This window comes from Leptodactylus fuscus, chromosome 4 (assembly GCF_031893055.1).
Source record: "Leptodactylus fuscus isolate aLepFus1 chromosome 4, aLepFus1.hap2, whole genome shotgun sequence".
NCBI lineage: Eukaryota > Metazoa > Chordata > Amphibia > Anura > Leptodactylidae > Leptodactylus > Leptodactylus fuscus.
Genome location: NC_134268.1, coordinates 150,935,169 through 150,957,222, shown reverse-complemented (window position 1 = coordinate 150,957,222; position 22,054 = coordinate 150,935,169). Strand labels below are relative to the sequence as shown.

The 22,054-nt window shown below is 40.5% G+C and overlaps 1 protein-coding gene across 4 annotated transcripts in view; it reads right to left on the bottom strand.

The window, feature by feature from the left end:
• Positions 1 to 22,054, bottom strand: part of HECW1 (HECT, C2 and WW domain containing E3 ubiquitin protein ligase 1) — a 218,822-nt gene that overhangs the window by 76,779 nt on the left and 119,989 nt on the right. For all 4 annotated transcript variants that reach the window (XM_075271220.1, XM_075271219.1, XM_075271221.1 and 1 more), the window contains one exon: positions 2,824 to 2,918. In XM_075271220.1, coding sequence (XP_075127321.1) covers positions 2,824 to 2,918 — 95 coding nt within the window. The remainder of the gene's footprint in view (positions 1 to 2,823; positions 2,919 to 22,054) is intronic.

Here is a 22,054-nt window from a genome sequence, read left to right as displayed (position 1 = left end):
TCTGATAAATACAAAAATTAACATAAGGGTGTGTTCACATGTTCAGGAGTTGCCGATGGCAAATCTGACACATAGTTGCAAAGGGATCCGTAGCAAAAATCCTGAGGCTGACACTTGAATTTCTGCCACATGTAGCAAATGTGTCAACAGATCTGCAAAAACTTTTGTGTGCAGGCTCAATTTAGTCATGGATGATTTTTTTTGTTATTTCAGCGAGGACAGAAATGTGCATGTTTTTTTACCAGAACACGCGAGTGTGGCATAGAACACAAACTATAAAGTAACGCTAAGGCCTCACATTGCAGAATGCAGCTAAAAACCATTGCAGAAATAACCCAGTGCATTTCCACAATGTGGGGCCTTAGCCTAAAAGTGAAATATAAGAGACAAAAATTTCCAGTAGTGGAGGATGGGGGCCTTTCTCTGTCTTGGGCTATGAAGCAGCGGAGTACCCATTATGCCATTGAGGAATTTAAGGACCTACTCCTAATATCACCTAAATCTATGGTAGACAGTAAAGAAATATCAGAAAGACCCAAACATCTTATGACTTTGGGAGGAAATGTGGAAGAGGAATTCTTCCATTGTAACAATGGCACGAAGACTCTCTCGCATAAACAACATACACTGCCTACCAATAAGTATTTGGACAACCATGCAAATGCAAATGAAGATATCTGCGGTCATGATGTACGTCACACCTTCCGCCGTTAAATATCATGTAGGAAACAACATTGGCATTAGTTGCATGCAAGATGCCACGTAGTGCAGAGTTGTCCGATTTCAAGACAGGGGTAATTGTGGGGTACCACAGAAATGGTCGATCCTTTAGGGACATAGCGAGAGAACTGAATTATCCAAAATCAACAGTGGCCTATTGTGATTACAAAGTGGAAGGTGAACGGTGATTGTCAGAATGTGCCCCGAGTTGGCAGACCCCGCAACTGCAGCCGTCCAAAATCGGTGAAAGAACTTACCTGTCTTCTCCAAGCCAAATGGAATAAAATATCACTAGCCGTCATACAAGGACTTGTGGAAAGCATGCCGCGGATGGTTGAGGCTGGAATTGCCACTCGTGGAGGCTCTACCAGCTATTGAATATGAATACATGTTGTTTTGTTCTACCACAGGTGTCCAAATACTTATTGGTAGACAGTGTATATACAGATACATATTTTACGTATACATGCAAGTACATATGAACAGGTAAAAATTGATAAACTGTATTGTTATTTGTATTGTCTACCAAGATACTGTATATACAGATACATATAACTTTAAATCTAAAAATTATTACCATTTGTAAATACATTTTATAAATATAAAATCCTCTCTTTTTGTCCAAAAAAATTGTTTATACCTGATAGACTAACTCCTACTAAAACGGTCTGTGATTTTTTTAATTGTAATTATTTTAAGTATAAAATACCGAGGATGAAGAAATGAATACAAAGAAATGAGTCACAGTGCCACAGTGTAATAAGTGTAATGTGACTATAGAGAGACTGATAAGCGGCAGACCAGATAACACCTCCTCATAATGGAACCATGGTGATATAATGTCTTTATTCCACATTCAATGCCCTATAGAAGCTGCAGCTGAGACAGCATTCCCCTAGGTGTAGCATTCACAAATGTCTGACCTGAGTATTGGTTGCAGCAGATGACGTAATACCAATTACACTAAGTGTTCTTGACTGGAATCCTCTGGAGTCAGTAAAAGGAAGCTCCATGGATGAGAGAGTCTGCATGCTATATCAAGGACAGGCTGTATGAAGCTCTCCTGTTCATGTTTGTAGTCATCCTTGGCCATTGTGGTATTTATAACAGGAATTAGTAAGTATTACAGTAACGTAAACCTTTTCTGGGACACTGTACATTTCCTAGAGATTAATCCATACTAATCACATCGGCACATACTTCCATGTACTTACAGTACCGCGACATATATAGTTGGATGCCAAACACTGCAGATGTCTTATATCACACTATGCATATACGAGGTTTACAAATTTTGCAAAAATTAGATAGATTTACTTTTGGACCATGAACAAACCAAACCATGGATGATTCTCAATATTTAAGAAAATGTTTCTGCTGAATTAGGAACAGATCCACATAATATTACCTATCATATAATTATTTCAGTTTTTTCCAGAGTCAGCATATTGATGGTTTTATCTTTAGGATAGACCACCATTATCAGATTGGTGGGGGTCTGACTCATTATCAAGGCTGCAGCACTTATGCTGGGGCTTTACACTCCTTAATGTTTAACTCAGTCTGTCTACAAAATCTTCAGACTGTACATATCGTAGCTATAGTGTACGGTATTGCACCATTTATTTATGCAGATAGTAGAGGGTTTGCAGGTACTTCCTGGAATTATTACATGGCCAACAACCTATTCCATTGGTGTAATTGATTCATACAGATTGCAGATACTACCATTGGAGGAATACATTGTTTGCTGCTGGTTTGCTTTGATTTGTAGTTATTTCTATACCTTTATTCTACGGCTCTTTATATCTGCATTACTTTAAAACTTTAATAAACAGAGTGATTTATAAAAAAAATGATGTATGCAAATAACCCAAGATGTGTCTTCTATTCAGGAAGTTAAAGGAACACATTTTTACGGTATGTCCAATCACCTTACATGTAAAGATATCCAAACATGAGTGGTCCCATATAATGTGCAGCCAACGCACAGTAATAGACATACTGTATTTTTATGGGTTGGTGTTTCATGTCACAAGTCTTTTAATGAGATTATATACAGAAATTAAGACAAAACACATATAAATAATTTAGACAACTTACTGGGGCGGATGGATTTTTTACAGTGATGCTTGGAGTTGTAGCACGTAGAGCTCCACTCACTCCGTGGTAGTACTTAAAACAGATCTTAGTTTCCGCTGAAAAAACAAACAAACAATATATTGAGTCAGTTATTGTAAGTGAGATTATGCAGCTGGATCTGCTGTATACATTTAGGATAACATTACAGCATTATATAATGTTTCATAACACATTCAACGCAACCCTCTACACTTCTCCACTCTTGGATGGACCAGTGGAATTCGTCCCCTACAAACTACAGCGTCTTTGAAAAAAAAAAAAAAAACATGAAAAATCCTGGAAAACTCCTTGCAGATGTTTGTCCTTGGCAGGATCAAACCCAGGACTCCAGTGCTGCAAGGCTGCAGTGCTAACCACTGAGCCACCGTGCTGCCCCTGAGATTAAACAAATTTCACCTACATGCAGTGACTAAACCCCACTGGCCAAAGTGGCTTATTCTGTGAGTTCTAGGTTAAGACCCCATGTAGCAAGCCCAGGTGAAAAAGCTCGTGGAAAAGACCATATCAGAAACACATAATGTTTTTTCCAGGAGTTCTCCTCTGTGGACCTTTTGTCTCTATTATACCTATATGAAAAACACCGGAATCTTCTTTGGTATAACTGACATGCTGTGATTTACAAAAATGTAAGATTTTTTTTTTGCAATGTGTGGATGGGATTAGCCAGAATCCCATCCACTTTGCAGGAACTATAAAACATTGTGTGGTTTTTTGTTTTTATTTTTGTGGATTTTACAGAATTTTTTTTATGATCAGTGGTGGTAGGGGAGCAATACCTGGTCCTCCACACCAATCAGTGTGGAACCCAGTACTATACAGTGTGCAGAGATGAAAGCAGATGGCTCTGTACAATGTATAGTGGCCAAGCCGCAATATCAGGGGTGAAAACAGACAAGTTCATTAGCTTAGGCATTTACAGTATCTGCAATCCAATAGACAATAGAAAGCTGTAGTTAAGGTAATAGGAGCCCCTGACCTCCTAGGCCCCTTGACCTACTAGGAGCAATGATATTTCCACCCTGATTACAGTTCAGCTTCCATGCTAAATAACCTCTCTACAATGTACACAGCCTCCTGTTCCCTGCTCTGCATACTGTACAGTACCTGGTCAGGAAACAGTCCTGAACAACTGATCGGTGTGTGGCTGTGTGTTCGTACCCCACCCTAAAAAAAAAAAAAATCCAGAAAATCCCTTTAAGGCTAATGCCCCATGGGCCGTAATCGCAGCACTAAAGTGCTGTGGAAAGAATCGCTGCGTAAAAGCACTGCGTTTTTTTCCGCAGCGCTTTTAAGAGAAAGTTCACAGAGTTTTCCTCTGCGGACTTTCTCTTAACATTATATCTACGGGAAAGCCGCCAGCATTTCCGTAGATATAATTGACATGCTGCAATTTGCAAAGCCGCAACGGCTTTGCAAATCACAGCGTGTCCGCGCTGCGATTTCTTCCACAAAGTGGACATGGGATTCACATGAATCCCATCTCCTTTGCTTGCACTGTAAAATGCCATGATTTTTCCCGCAGCGTCTCTGCTGCGGGCAAATCGCGGCGTTTACGTCCCGTGGGGCCCGACCTTAAGCTAAGGACCCATATAGCATCCCGCAGCAAAAAAGTGCTGTGCGAAAAACCATGGTGGCAATGCATTACGGTGCTCTCCGCAGCACTTTAGACAGAAAGATTGCAGAGGTTACCTCTGCGGACTTATGTTTCAATTATTCCTATGGAGAGACCGGCGACATTTCTGTAGATATAATTGACATGCTGCAAATTCCAAAACTACGCCGATTTTGGAAATCGACGCTTGTCCACAGCGCGGTTTTTACCGCAAAGTGGGCATAGGACTCACCAGAATTCTATCCACTTTGCTCAGACTGTAAAACGTCACGATTTTTTCATGCCATTTCTGCCACAGGTAAATCGCAGCATTTACACTACAAGGGACCTCGGCCTAAATCCACAGCATGACAATTATTGCTACAGATTTTACCTGCAAATCTCACTTTTGAAATGCAAAGTTTGAAAGATGTGAGAAACCAGCAGAAGAGACCTGCAAGTTAGCCCTAGCAAAAAAACTCAAAAAAATTAGTTCTGCCCTGCCCTTTTTGCCTCCTGATTCTGCTTTGACATTCCCGGTTGAATTTGTGACTCTTGGCTTGTTTCCAAGATATTGCTATAGTCTCCTGTTTTTGCTAATTACGTTCTCTCCTGGTTTTTGACCCTACTGGTACGACTTATCTTGTCTCTCCGCCACTTGTTGGTTTCTGCAGCAGTGTATTTATTATTGGTACATTTATCTGTTTGGTGACAATTCAGATTCCCAAATTCAGTGCAAGTCCATCTCTCCTTGGGGTGAGCTCTGGTGAAGGCGTCTGGGGGTCTGTCTTGGCTTGCAGAGGTGTGCTAGCTTTAGATAGCCGTCTCTGCTGCTCACAATTATTAGCCAATTCCCTTCTATTGCTTTCATTGAGGCCTTGCATCTAACCATAACAATAAGAGCAGCTAGATTAGCGGAAGTCTATTTCTCGCGTTTCCTAATTAACTCTACATTTACTTGCTAATTAAAGGCACAGCTCAGCTTGTTACCCTATCCTCTTATCTCATTCAGTAACCCACTGTTAATTACATAGACACAGCATGAAAAACTGGCTTTTAGAGTCAAAACTGTGATCCTATGTGACTGTGTCACCCTAATCGCATGGACATAATCTTGTAAAATTTAATTTGCAGTACTATAGAGGTTCTCTAGGATAAGTAAATGCATATATACGGCACAATCTGAATACTCTTATTGTTCTAGAGTCAGTCAAACATACTATGACCTTGAATATGCTTTTAGTAATAATTTGAAGTGGAATGGAATAGTTTTTTATTTCTAATTTATTAATGGAGTCTTGCAAAATGTATAGGACAGACCAACAAATAATGACTAGTAAGGGTTTGGTTCACAGGACCCCAATGTTCAGCCAAAATAATGGGAGTAAAGGACTCTCTGAAGTGCAAAAACCTCTTCACTAGATCCTCCCATAGCAACACTCTTGTCTTTGAGACTGGGCTTGGTCTAATAGACTTTGGAGGTTGCAGGAGCAGTTTTTATGCAAGATGAATTCTTACTGTGTCTTGTGTTTATAATCTCTTATTCTTTGTATCTCATATCATTGTCCTGTCTGCAGTACTCAAAATGGATAATCGTATGTCCCTGAAAGTTGGCCTTCAATTCTATAATACACATTGTGTCAAGTTAAATTTTGCTATATCTGTATGCAGATTTTATCTTTTTGAAAACAAAAATCGGTTGATCGGTTCACTTTAAGGCTGAGGTCACACATTGCGTAAAAGCAGTGGTTTTTTTTTTTTGTTTGTTTTTTTGCAGGTTGTGCTGCAGTTTGTGGGTTGAAGCTCAAAAAACCCCCCAGTAAAATCCCACAGATTTTTTGTAAGATGTGGCTTCAGCTCAATACATGAAAACGTACAATATCATATGACATTACCTTATAGCTTTTCTATAATGCTGACACCACCATAAATAATGAATCGGTATTGAGTATGGACACTAGAGATGAGTGAACTAGTTCAGATTGAACCAGATTTAATTCACATTTTCCAAAAGTCTCATATTCAATCCAAACCCAAAACTTTAGGGGTTTGTCACCCACGAGATGGAGGTAAAATTATATATAAATATATATATATATATATATATATATATATATATATATGTTATATAATACTTTGGGCTATCTTCAGACCCTAGCGTATAATAGGCGGAAGCCCAGGGGACATATTATATAATGTTATGGCTGAGTCCAAATCACAGTCTTCAGTGGTGATCCTAGGTCGAATGTTGTCATCTAGGAGGCCAGAAGAGGACCCAGACTGAGTGCCGGATACAGGGAGGAAGCCCAAAAGAGGTGAGAGAAGGGAAGTATAACTGTTTGTTCACCTCCCCAAGACCACCACCTATTATACTCTGATGAGATTCCAGAGTACAATAATTTCACTTCCAGTTCGTGAAGAATTGATTTTACCAGTGGGCTGAACCATCTAATCCCAAAACAACACAAACCTTCAGAGGTTTTCCCATCTCTACTGGACACATTTCCATAGTAATGTATCATATACTCATTTCTGTCAATGTAACTTGTATTATATTTTGCATAAAAACTGGATTGAAAATTACAAATCAGACTGAATGGCATGTATCCTTCTTTTGACTGAACTATGTTGTTGCATTGATACTGAATATGCTCCTGAGGCTTACTCTTGCTTGGTGTTTGCTCTCATTGACGGGTTGTTTTACTATCTGGACCGTACGTATGGTTTATAGTTTTAATTATCCATGTTGCAGGATAATAAAGCAATCCCCTGATTTCAGATTATTAGCAATGAACCCGGCCCTCAGCTATGAATGTCTGCTCGTCTTTAATATCTTTCCCTGCATCATTTATGCTGTAACACATTTATAATACTGCCTATGACAGTTGTTTAATTCTGTTCGTATGAGGTCTGACTAATATTCTTCACAGTCGGGGGCTGCAATGAAAAAACAATTGAAGTGACTTAAATGCAACTGTTATGACATTAGTTCTCGGTTATGTCATTTGGTCTGGTTAATGCTGTCTATGCCCCTGCTGGGGACTTTTGCTACTCAGATTAACCCTTTCAGGATATGGGTCTTTTTTTTTACAGCTTACTCCATTGGCTATGCAGTGATGATGTTGCAGATGCCCTATGGTGGTGCAGAACATAGAGGGGACCACAAGGATTCTCATCTAACTAATAATAGTAAATCTCTAAAATACACATATTAAAAAATGTACTAGGTTAAAGAATTGAAGAAATTTTCTTTTATTCTTATTAGTGGAATCTTCATCTTTTACCATAAAATCACTTTTATATCCTGTGCTGAATAATTTTTAGGTTATTGATGTAGGTATCAGACCACCATTTTATAATTTATAAGATTACAAGTGCATCTGGGTGCATACTGTCCTATTACTGATATCAATGTATAACAGTATGCAGCTAACTCCGAAGCGCCCTCTGATGGATGCTGTAGGTAGGTTGTTTACAGACGCTTCATACCTATTATGAAGGGGGTTTGGAGCTTTCTATCAGAATAAACAAAGTTATGACCTCTATAAGGATATACACTAAAATGTAAAATGTACACTAATACCAATAAACTTTTGCTCTACATATACAATATCTAAAAAGTGGCAGCTGTGACCACAGAATAGATGATTTTACGTTACAATCTACATTAAACAGTAAACCATTAGTAAACCCCTTATTCATTATACAGGATAAATGTAAGTATGCCATTTTGGAGAGTAATCTAGAAATTGAAATATATGGAAACATGCATATTATTTCCATGGAACTTGAAAAAATGCCTGTATAGATTTTCTAGCATACTTATATTCCCAAGTACAGGCTTTTCCACTCCAGCAATTCAGCATTATTTTATATGTAGGATTTTAAGAAATTTCAGGGGAATGCCTTAAGGATACGACATGTAAAAGCACATCAAATTGGCTCAACTTCTTTGATGTTTAAGATTAAAAACTGAAACATGTAACCAATTTCCTTTGAAGATGGGAATATACTTTATATAGATCTGTAACAATTTATAGAAAACACAATATAAATTAAAATATAATCAATTCATAATTAGAGCTAAAATATGTACATTGAATATAGGTCAACTTTGCTATTTTTATAGAATTTTTTAAAAATGTAAAATATAACATTCAAAGAAAAAAACCCTCAAAATTTGCAAAAGAATAAAGAATATTTAAAAGAATTATCAAGGATCAGAAAAATGGGTCTGCTGTTTATTTTCACAGTGCTACACTTGTCCATAGGACTTGTTTGGTATTGCAACTCTTTGTCAAGACCAGGGGATGAGCTACGAGACCAGGCATAACCCATACATGGACAAGAGTAGTGCTGGGTGTGAAAAAAAGCAGACGCTTTCTTCTAATGTCAGACCACTCCTTTAGGCTAAGGCCCCATATAGCGGGCTGCAGAACAAAACGCTGCGGGAAAAAACGCGGCAGTAATGTGTCATTGTTTTTTCGGCAGTGCTTTTCTCTACGAGTATTCTGCTTATATTATACCTATAGAGAAACTGCCGGTGTTTCCATAGGTGTAATTGACAGGCTGCCATTTCCAAAGCTGCAATGGTTTTGGTAATTGCACCGTGTCCGCTGTGCATATTTTTTTGCAAAGTTTGGATGGGATTTGCCAGAGCCACTTTGCAGTGACTGTAAAATGCTGCAGTTCATATGCAGGGAGCAGTCGCTGGATGGTGCGGGTTTTTTTTAGATTTCCTGCACAGACAAGCTTAATATAGTAATATTTGAGGCACTAAACTAGGACTAGGGCAGGTTGGTGTTATCAAATGTAGGTGATAGGTTCACTGTAAATGAGGACCTGCAAGTACTAGATAGAGCTTTAACCGCAACAACATCTGAACATTGGCTTTAATTCAGTGAGAACTAACTAATGATTCCTTTACCCAGTTTTAGGGCTCCATTAACTTTTTTAAGACAAAAAAATATATATTTGTATCTTCACACTGATTTTTTTTACTTTGATTTTGGAAAGTTTTCTATGATGAAATCCACATATACCCCCCCCCCCCACTGCACTATTTTCAATGGGAGTCAGTGACGGATGTTACAAAAAAAAAGCATCTTTACCTTGTGGTGGAACCATGTTTGTATGACTGAGCTGAGCAATAACCAAACAATCCACTACACAAAGAATGGAGATCTTTAGGGTAAGTTCACACAGAGTTTTTTTATCAGGATTTTGAGGCCGTATCCACCTCAAAATCCTGACCAAAAAGACGGCTCCCATTGAAATCAATGGGAGCCGGTCAGTTCTTTTTTCCGGGAACCGTTTCTTCCGTCTCCCAGAAAAAAGAAGGGAGATGCTCATTCTTCCGGCCAATTCGCCTCGCGATTCGGACTGAAGACACTCCCTCCTCCATTCATTGGGCCTAATCTGGAGAGGAGTGTGTAACTGGATGCTGGTGCAGTGCAATGGCATTCAGTCACGGCTCCCCGTTTTTGGTCCGGAACCTGAGACGTCCTCTGCCTCAGGTTCCGGACCAAAAAACCCTGTGTGAACTTACCCTCACTCTGTATTTAACCAACAGCTGCAGGGAACTGGTGGGTGTCAGACACCAACCAATCTGATACTTATCCGATATATGTTACCTGGAAAAAGGATTGAAAAAGACTCTAAGGGCGGGACCCCACGGGACAGAAATGCCACAATTTGCCCACAGCGTAAATTGCGGCGTTTTACAGTACGGGCAAAGTGGATGGGATTCTAGCAAATCCCATGCCCACTTTGTGGTAACAACTGCCGTGCATGGTTTTTCCCACAGCACTTTTTTGCTGCAGGATATCCGTGGGGCCATAGCCTAAGGCTGAGGCTTCATGTGGTGTAAACGCTGTGAATTGTCTTAGCAATTGGGGAACCTATATTGGTATATTTAGACAAATATTTTGTAATATTTTCACAAATTTGTCACAAATAACAGAAAAGTTCACTAAAGCAAAACTAACTTTACAAAATGCTGCACATTTGCCCTCCATAGAATTTGTGCTAAATCCCATTACAATAGTAATAGTGAAGTGTATGGGCAACTTTTAAACATCTATTTTAGAAACAAAAGATGGGGCTTTAGGGTGAGTTCACACAGGTTTTTTTGGTCAGGATTTTGAGGCCGTATTCGCCTCAAAATCCTGACCAAAAAGACGGCTCTCATTGAAATCAATGGCAGTCGGTCAGGTTTTTTTTTCCGGGAGCCATTTGTTCCTGAAGACACTCCCTCCTCGGACTAGGCCCATTCATTGGGCCTAATCCGGAGCCGAGTGCACGACTGGATGCTGGTGTGAACTTACCCTTAGAGTCACTTAGAGTACTTACGATATGTGGGTGAGTCATTAATGGAGAACTCACTAAAATCTTCTACACGTGACATTGTCATACATTATATTATGCCTTTGATGTCTGACAGATGGAAACACTTATGTATTAATGTGGCATACTAAACAGAACTCTCCAATTAGAAGATGGCATATCCAGGTAGCCGATGTGTTAAAGTCTCTAAATGGGGCAAAATTTTACACGTTATGGTTGCAAACAAAATATTAAATGATTAAATGAAGTTCTGCATGGATCTATTGACTAATTCCAGCCATACTGTACAACCAATTATATAAATTATGTGCTACTCAAAGTAAGCCCTGGTTCACCTCTGTGTTCGGTATTCCTTTCAGGGAGTTCACATGGGGCCCTCGCAAATGGAATACAGAACGCATTTAAAAGTGGTGAGCAATGAAAGCACACGGACCACATAGACTATAATAAGATGTGTGTGTTTTCCGCATGAGTCATGCAGAGAGGAAAGTAGTGCTTGAAGAACTTTTCTCTCTGCATGATTTGTGCGGACACATGCGTAAAACACACGGACCCCATTATAGTCTATGGGGTCTGAGTGCTTTCATTGCTCACCACTTTTTAATGTGTTTGGTATTCCATTCAGGGGGTCCCCAAGTGGACTACCAAATGCAGATGTGAACCAGGCCTTACAGAGGTTTTCCAGGAGTTTCTTTTTTATTGCCTATGCTTAGGATGAGTCATAAATATCTGATCAGTGGGAGGGCCCCAGCAGCTGGCTCCTGCATTGAGCAACTATTCTGGGTTGCATCTGATCACTGTACTATACCATATATGGGAAATGAACATCTATGGGAAATGAACTGCAGTAATGCTGCCTGGTCAATGTACATTATACGGAGTCATCTGCTTTCGGTTCTGTAGACTGTATAGTACAGGGATTGGATGTTGATTCATGTGGGAGGTGGCTGTTTGCTCTCCATCAATCAGATGTTTATGGGCTATCTTCAGGATGGGCCATAAACTCCCCCCATTTACTTAATGGTTGTTTGGTTTTGAAAAAGAATTTTCAAATTCCCCTTTAGCAAATTTCCAACAATAAGAAAGCATCCTTATCCACGATCCTATCTATTAGCCAGGGCAGGAACTGGCTCGAAAGAACATCTCTCCCTGGAGGACCTATTACTGGGCCAAGCTATCATTCACTCGACCAGACAACCTATATATATATACACTCACCGGCCACTTTATTAGGTACACCATGCTAGTAACGGGTTGGACCCCCTTTTGCCTTCAGAACTGTCTCAATTCTTCGTGGCATAGATTCAACAAGGTGCTGGAAGCATTCCTCAGAGATTTTGGTCCATATTGACATGATGGCATCACACAGTTGCCGCAGATTTGTCGGCTGCACATTCATGATGCGAATCTCCCGTTCCACCACATCCCAAAGATGCTCTATTGGATTGAGATCTGGTAACTGTGGAGGCCATTGGAGTACAGTGAACTCATTGTCATGTTCAAGAAACCAGTCTGAGATGATTCAAGCTTTATGACATGGCGCATTATCCTGCTGAAAGTAGCCATCAGATGTTGGGTACATTGTGGTCATAAAGGGATGGACATGGTCAGCAACAATACTCAGGTAGGCTTTGGCGTTGCAACGATGCTCAATTGGTACCAAGGGGCCCAAAGAGTGCCAAGAAAATATTCCCCACACCATGACACCACCACCACCAGCCTGAACCGTTGATACAAGGCAGGATGGATCCATGCTTTCATGTTGTTGACGCCAAATTCTTACCCTACCATCCGAATGTCACAGCAGAAATCGAGACTCATCAGACCAGGCAACGTTTTTCCAATCTTCAATTGTCCAATTTCGATGAGCTTGTGCAAATTGTAGCCTCAGTTTCCTGTTCTTAGCTGAAAGGAGTGGCACCCGGTGTGGTCTTCTGCTGCTGTAGCCCATCTGCCTCAAAGTTCGACGTACTGTGCGTTCAGAGATGCTCTTCTGGCTACCTTGGTTGTAACGGGTGGCTATTTGAGTCACTGTTGCCTTTCTATCAGCTCGAACCAGTCTGGCCATTCTCCTCTGACCTCTGGCATCAACAACACATTTCCGCCCACAGAACTGCCGCTCACTGGATGTTTTTTCTTTTTCGGACCATTCTCTGTAAACCCTAGAGATGGTTGTGCGTGAAAATCCCAGTAGATCAGCAGTTTCTGAAATACTCAGACCAGCCCTTCTGGCACCAACAACCATGCCATGTTCAAAGGCACTCAAATCACCTTTCTTCCCCATACTGATGCTCGGTTTGAACTGCAGGAGATTGTCTTGACCATGTCTACATGCCTAAATGCACTGAGTTGCCGCCATGTGATTGGCTGATTAGAAATTAAGTGTTAACGAGCAGTTGGACAGGTGTACCTAATAAAGTGGCCGTTGAGTGTATATTCTATGTCATAACATTCAGAGATTCCAAGCCCATACTAATGCCGGCAGCAACATGCATTTCACAAGAAAGAAGATTTCCATATGGAGAGAAGTCTGTCTAGATTGACAGAAGTAGAAGCATTGCAGAACCCTTCAAAGTCATATTCCTAGTTCTGACATGTATTGTATAAACTCTATCCAAAACAAGAATAAATACTCAAACAAGTCCATATTAAAATAAAATCTGTCTATAATATGTGTGAATTCTGATTTTAATTTTACTCTACTTGACTAAAATACTACGGATGTTTGGACTATCTGACTTCAGCCTTACTTTTTTCATCTGTTTGTTTTCTCTATAGGTGACCTGTTGGCTATAGCTATAATAATTCTGCTCTCCAAATCCTGCCTATGGATTCATTCCAGCTAATAATAATGTTCAAGAGATCCACCTCCACCAATTCCAGTTCTTACTATCTGTCAATGGGTGCCCACTGATTCCAGCGCAGTTGGAATTTTTTCATGAACTTCCAACATTCCCAAACAATCAATGCAGTTAGTTTTGGTGCCTGATGTGCTATGTACCGTAAGCTCTGTAATGTCAGAAGGGCGATGTCAGACTGGGGGTTCCAATCAGAGGCAGCCAGTGTCAGAGCTCAGAATCACACCCCTTGCTTACCCCTGCCTGACACCTCGCTCCTGACAGGTAAGAGCCTAAATAGCGCATCAGTCACCAAAACTACCAGCACTTATTGCTGGGGAATAGTGAGGCCTAGACAAAAAAAGGTTCTCTTTAAAGGTTAATAATAGCTTCCATCCAGGCATGGTCTAGGGTTGGATAGTTCTCAAGTCACTTAGGCTACAGATCGCCATGATAATGGGTTTTATTGGTTTCTGTTAGCTATAGGTGGGTCCTAGTTGTCTCACTGCATAATTTTAACTCCTTGGCTTTTTGATTTCCTTCATTTCTTCTCTGCATCATTTCCCTGACTCTGCCGCACATAGTTATGGTTTTGCTAACATAATTGTAAGTGCGGACACCTCACATTAACCCTGTGCACCCACTTCCTATTTAATTGGCTGATATAGAAGAAGCAAATTTACAATGAAACTAAAAATGAATGTAGCTCTTGGTTTTATGACTACGTATGTTATTTGCTAACACTTGAGCATTCCTAGTCAATAGTGTTAACCTGTCACAGAGCTCGCGTTCATCCTTTAACTGCCCCCCTTTTCTATTCTCAGAGAAACACCCAGTCACTTAACCCTAAGAAGATGTCTCAGTTTTATAAATACAGACTCACAAGTGAGAATGGGAAGATGAAAATAGTGATGTGTAAAAACATACAATTTCATCGCTGCAGCTGTTTTACAAGTGGATATACTGTGATATAATGGTAGGCTGCTGCAGGATCTGAGTACTTCTTACTTGAGATACAAGAGTTGTTTCACTATTGCCTGGAGAGGCAGCTATCATCACCTGCTTTACAAAACATAACATTTATTTATTTCTATATAAAAACATAGATTGATCCCTAAAAAATATTTTTGTTCTCATTTTAAAGACAAACAGATATACGGACTCAATACATGAGTAGTATTTGTGGCGCAATACGGTGCCAGGAAATGCGTAGGGATTTATGTTATACCAGGGAATTGCAAGGGACAGCTGTGTACTGCCCTTGTCAGGGTGGGAGTTATGGGGATATTGAGGGTCATTGCGAGACTGTTTTATAGGGAGTTATCCTGAATTAACCCTTTATCCACAGCACTCCTGCCTGCGACTAGACCTGGTAAGACCGTTTCTGTTTATAACATCTAATAGACGGTTGGGCTCTGCCACATGGGTGAGAAAGAATAATACTCATGTATTGAGTCCGTATGCTTGACTATTTGTTTGTCTTTAAAATGAGGACAAAAATATTTTTTAGGAATCAATCTATGTTTTTATATAGAAAGAAATAAATGTTATGTTTTAAGATTGGACATCAGTGCTGTTGCTTACACCAGGTAAAGAAGAATTCTGGCTCTATTTGACGTGAATAGCATTTTAGCCAGTGACATGACTAGTAAACCATTTTATATTCATCTCATCTCACCACTGCTTCCCAGCAGTAGTGTAACAATCATGGTCGCAGGGGGTGTGACCGGGCCCTGCAGGGTATGAACCCAAAGCCAGCTGGAGATGGCCAGGGTCCAGGACCACTATGATAGTGGGAAATTACCGTACTTAAAATAATAAATACTTATACTTACCTCTCCTGTGCTCAGCGTCCTCTCTGATGCTCTTCTGTCATGTGACTGAAGCAAGTGATTAGGCCCCAGCGGTCACATGGGGCGCAGCCGCATAATGATGTCAGTGTGCCCCCACAAGACCACTGAGGACCATTCACAGGCCTCAGCAAGGACGTCTGAAGATGGCCGAAGATGCTGAAGACAGTTGTAGCCAGGATGGCCAAGAAAGGTGAGTATTAGTGTTTGTTATTTTTATTCACCATCCCTGGGCCTCCGATTATGATACCCTGGGGTCTGATGTTTCCCAAAGAATGCAGGTCCCACTAATGTTTACTGTATATATGCCGAGTACGGCGTTGTTCTCTCACCATATTCTTGATAATTGCAGTTGTGGGTACTACAGTTACAGTATATCCCTCTGAAGTATGAGACATAGTGCTGCAGCACCCATAACCGTCAATATCAAAAACCTGCTGTAAGGAGTGGGTAGAGGGCCCTGGACAAAAGTTTGTGCCCGGGCCCACAAGACTTTTGTTACGCCACTGCTTCCCAGTCTTCCTGCGGACACATACCCATGTGTCAGAACTTGATCACTGCAGAAAAAAATAAAGACTGGCATGGGGCTCCAAGCATCAGAATGGAAGCACTGGAAGATCAGTGAGGTGAGTATGACTTTATAATAAAATGCGTGTTCTATTCTTAACCGATTAACAAAATTTTTTCTTGGATGACAACCCCTTTATTACTTACTATACTTGCAAATTCTCCCGGAATGTCTGGGAGGCTTCTGAAAAAGGGGAGGCCTCCTGGACACCCAGGAGAACCTATTATTTCATATGAGAATTATAGGGGAAGAACTTTCCATTATGCCTGAAAAAGGGGCATGTTTAGTACATTTTATGACCATGTCACAAGAAAGGATCATGGCTGCACAGATAGAAGATACAGCAGCATTGTAAAAGGGCCATAACCACAGCCATAGGGAACACAGTGACTTCTAGAAGGGGACTTGACCAGGTATGGCCTCCAATGAAAATTTCTGGAGAAACCCAAGGAAATTTAATCAAGTATGGTTTAATGATAACTGTTATCATATATCATAGTTTCAATGAATGGGGCATGTCTTAACTTCCCTGGGTTTTAGTTTCAGCTCTAGATTCCCAGGTTTTCCTCTCATTTTGATATGAATAAATAAACAATTTGTCCGCTGACAGACTTCCTTTAACAAAAATAATCAATGAGTTCAGTTCTCATTTACGGCATGTTACTAACTAAAACCTAATTTGTGATTGGTTGCCTATAAGTAATCCACAAATAGAGAAAGAATCCACAATTTGGTAAAAAAATTCATATTTCTTCACTGAATCTTTATATTAAAATCCAGCCAAACATCAACAGTAAAGAATGACATTAATAATGTGTTTCAGATTTAGGAAGTGGCCCTAAGGCACTATACAAACAACAGATCAAAAAAATAGCAAACGGATGTACATGTTTGTACTGGCCATCATATTTTTTTTAAAAAAACACATTGATTTTCATTAAATTATTTACATGACCATTTTTTATGGTCCCTTTTAATGGATCATCAAAATAGGACATGACTTATTTCTGACTGTTTTTACAGATCTCTCATAGATTCAAGTCAATGAGAGCTCTATGAAAATAGGTGCCCCATTGGCTTCAAAATGACTATGGACTGGGCTGGGCAAGACTGCTTCCTGGGAACCACCTCCGACAACAGCTTCCATAAAAGTCTCAACCATTAGAAGAACACTGACGCTGGATATACTAAACATCAGCCAGGTAATATAGGGTGTAGGCTGCACTCAACCACGTTGTGAAAGTAGGGTCCAAATCCAGTGCATCAACAATAGGAAGGACTTCACAATAAGAGTATATGCAATAATAGTGTTTATTCACATAGATAAAGTAGAGCTCTACTATTGCATATACTCTACTAAGAATTGTGAAGTCCTTCCTATTGTTAAACATCAGCCAGGAGCCTCCCTCAACCAGCAGCATTGCATGGATGCCCTCTCTTGGGTCCTGTACTAGCACCAACATGAGGAATGGAATAGTAGCTCATACTGCACCCTAACATCCTTCCAATACAGTCTCTCCTTCGTAGTGACTCTTTTATTTGTGAACCTGGAGCTTCCTCCTCCCTCTGGAGGGGCCAGTCAATCCATTGCTGCAACCCATGGTTGCTGAGCAGCTGGCAGTATTCCAAAGTCTCACCTTCCTCTAAATCATAGGTTCCAAAAAGGTTTCCATGGACAACAACTGACATTTGGTGGATGAAAACCTTACCATGCACATCTCGCTCCTGTGGGAACTTAAAGCCCTAACCTGGGTCATACACCATAACTCCCCAGCTCCTACCCAGCTTTCACCATGCTTGTCCATTTTTGAGGTCGCTTTCGTGCTCTTCCTGAAATAACCAGCAGTTGTTACTCATCTCACTCCTACTTGGCCTCTGCTGTCCATTCTCAGTACTTCAGGGCCTTGTTCTCCATTTTCACAGTTTCGAAGTTGTTTCAGTGAGTTGTCCACTCTAAGGACTTTCTGGGATCCTTACAATTATACCATGCTGTAATCTGGGGGTGGGTATACAGCCATTGGTAGACTGGGACAGGGTGTCAAATTGGTACTCACATGGCTGGCACTGCTCCTTCTTCTCACTGTAGCTGATATTCCACTTTTCCTTTCGGTCTTAGTGCAGCTGCCACCCAAATACTCCATACCCTGCAAGTCATACCCTGCAAATACTCCATACCCTGAAAGCTCCACCATTATGGAATGCACAGACGCTGGACACTTAGTTGACACTGTGTATATTGCTTTACTGCGTAGTGTAGAACTTGTGCAGACCTCTGTGCTGCGGGGTAAATGACCTGCATCTGCTGCAGCAGGGGATGAACCACATACCACTGGAGGTCTCAGCTCTTGCTCACCAGGTGTCTCAGAAAGTATGCTGGTTTGAAGAACCGGCCGGCATACTAACATCAGAGTCAATTTTTTTTTTTTTATTGGGAACAAATCACATGGCTCTCCCAACTCGCCTGGTCTTGATGGTTACTTCCTCCAGCAACAGCAAGCTGACTTCAGCTCCAGCTCCTGCGAACCATCTCTCTATTTCACCTCGAGCCATCTACTCTTCCCTCAGGCCTCAATAGCGGAGTATAAGGACATGCTGCTGGTTTAGGGACCCCAAACCTATCGACAAGTTCCTTTTAAAATATTTTAAATGGAAAAAAAATTCTTTAGGTCTTCCCTGAATATTAGTCTTTTCATTTTAATTACAATATCCCGTTTCTTGCTTTTGGCAAGGGCAAGCTTTAGGCATATTAGCCAGTAACTATTGAGTGGAAAGATAAGTATAGCACTTTGCTGACCTGAATCTATAGAGAATACCCTTCATCCTGCACATACTAGTAAAGAATATGAACTTTATTAAACTGCATATTTCAATAACTAGAATTTCTGCAAAAGTCCCTTCAAGACATCTACCAATATTATAATAATTTTCTGAGACTTAGGTCTCTATGCAGATAGAGACACAATTTGCCTAAACAGAGACTGCTTAAAGACCTGGAGAACATTAAATGAGACAGGTCTGTTCTGTGTCCCAAGGCAACAAAGAGCCTTAATACGGTTCTCATCATAAGCCTGACAAAACTGTCAGACCCCTTAATTTTACATGTTCAACTTTGAGGTATTAGCCATTGGAAATCTAGGTCACTGATAATCTAATTGAAATTCCATAACGCAGGACTTGAGCTTGGAGAAGCTGTAATATAAACCTTTAAATTGTGTCTCTATAGCCGTGCTTAACTCTGACCACAGGATAAGCTGATTTCATGCTGTGCCGCTCTTGTACTGCTATCTTATTTTATTCCGGATACATTGTTGTCTAAAATAGGAAAAACTTAAATCTTATAATTAATAAAACAAAATGTTGAAACGTTATAGATATGGGGGATCAAACATGATAAAAAAAAATCTAATTTAGGCAGACAATACACATTAAATAGATGTAGGCCAAACGCTTGCTTAGCAGACAGCTATCCCTTCTCCCCCCTCCCCCCCTCGACTTGTACGCTCGGACGAGCACGTGCATGTGGGTACAGGATATATCCTCCTGACAGAAAGGATAGGGCATGTTCAACATCCAACACCCTGATTTTTCTCACATCAGCAGATATGATAAACACCTAAAGGACTATTAATATTTCAGATATACCCAGCTTAACAGAAATGCAGTTTCTGATCTTTTCTGATATACAGTCCTATGAAAAAGTTTGGGCACCTCTATTAATCTTAATCATTTTTAGTTCTAAATATTTTGGTGTTTGCAACAGCCATTTCAGTTTGATATATCTAATAACTGATGGACACAGTAATATTTCAGGATTGAAATGAGGTTTATTGTACTAACAGAAAATGCGCAATATGCATTAAACCAAAATTTGACCGGTGCAAAAATATGGGCACCTCAACAGAAAAGTGACATTAATATTTAGTACATCCTCCTTTTGCAAAGATAACAGCCTCTAGTCGCTTCCTGTAGCTTTTAATCAGTTCCTGGATCCTGGATGAAGGTATTTTGGACCATTTCTTTCTACAAAACAATTCAAGTTCAGTTAAGTTTGATGGTCGCCGAACATGGACAGCCCGCTCTCAAATGATCTGAAAACAAAGATTGTTCAACATAGTTGTTCAGGGGAAGGATACAAAACGTTGTCTCAGAGATTTAACCTGTCAGTTTCCACTGTGAGGAACATAGTAAGGAAATGGAAGACCACAGGGACAGTTCTTGTTAAGCCCAGAAGTGGCAGATCAAGAAAAATATCAGAAAGGCAGAGAAGAAGAATGGTGAGAACAGTCAAGGACAATCCACAGACCACCTCCAAAGAGCTGCAGCATCATCTTGCTGCAGATGGTGTCACTGTGCATCGGTCAACAATACAGCGCACTTTGCACAAGGAGAAGCTGTATGGGAGAGTGATGAGAAAGAAGCCGGTTCTGCACGTACGCCACAAATAGAGTTGCCTGAGGTATGAAAAAGCACATTTGGACAAGGCAGCTTCATTTTGGAAACAAAAATTGAGTTGTTTGGTTATAAAAAAAGGCGTTATGCATGGCGTCCAAAAAGAAACAGCATTCCAAGAAAAACACATGCTACCCACTGTAAAATTTGGTGGAGGTTCCATCATGCTTTGGGGCTGTGTGGCCAATGCCGGCATCGGGAATCTTGTTAAAGTTGAGGGTCGCATGGATTCCACTCAGTATCAGCAGATTCTTGAGAATAATGTTCAAGAATCAGTGACGAAGTTGAAGTTACGCCGGGGATGGATATTTCAGCAAGACAATGATCCAAAACACCGCTCCAAATACTCAGGCATTCATGCAGAGGAACAATTACAATGTTCTGGAATGGCCATCCCAGTCCCCAGACCTGAATATCATTGAACATCTGTGGGATGATTTGAAGCGGGCTGTCCATGCTCGGCGACCATCTAACTTAACTGAACTTGAATTGTTTGTCCAAAATACCTTTATCCAGGATCCAGGAACTGATTAAAAGCTACAGGAAGCGACTAGAGGCTGTTATCTTTGCAAAAGGAGGATCTACTAAATATTAATGTCACTTTTCTGTTGAGGTGCCCATACTTTTGCACCGGTCAAATTTTGGTTTAATGCATATTGCACATTTTCTGTTAGTACAATAAACCTCATTTCAATCCTGAAATATTACTGTGTCCATCAGTTATTAGATATATCAAACTGAAATGGCTGTTGCAAATACCAAAATATTTAGAACTAAAAATGATTAAGATTAATAGGGGTGCCCAAACTTTTTCATAGGACTGTATTTATAAACGCTAATTGATTATCATATTTGCTTTAGGAAGGGTTCACATCTGCATTGGCCGTTCATTATTACTGTTCCTTCACAGGACCAGATAAACAGAATGGTAACCAAGGACAGATCCATTGTAACATCTCTGCCTGTTCGGGTTTCTGTGCCACCCTCTGCTCGCATGAGGCAGCGCAGGAGGTGTGTGCAGTTTGGTTTTTGGCTTTAAGTTTTTGGTCGCACTGTGTGAACTTGGCACTAGTTCTGTGATTGTATTTGCACCACACCCGTCTTCTGCCCTTGTTGCCTCTGTCCATTAAGTGGTTAATTTTGTCTTGCCTGTGATTGACAGCCTGCCTTCCTGTCAGGTCCAGGGTGGGTTCTTCCTCCCTATTTAGCCTTGGCTCTCATTCACACCAGTGCTTGCTATTGCCTTGTGCATACTTGCTCTTTACTGTCACTATTTTTTCTTGCATTCTAATCCTTGACCTCTGGCTTTCCCTGCTGACTATTCTTTTGGACTTCGATTTGGCACTGCATAGCTGGACTGTTTACTGACCCTTGGCTAGCTGACCTCTCTTTGTTGTTGTCCGTCTTGTCTGAGTTTTGTGTATCACATATACATGAAGGGACTGTCTTCATGGTTGCCACCTATTATATAGGATAGGGCCTGGCAATAGGAAGGGACAGTTGGGGGCTTAAGCTTAGGGCTCATTGTCTCTTGTGTTCCGTCCCAGGGTTC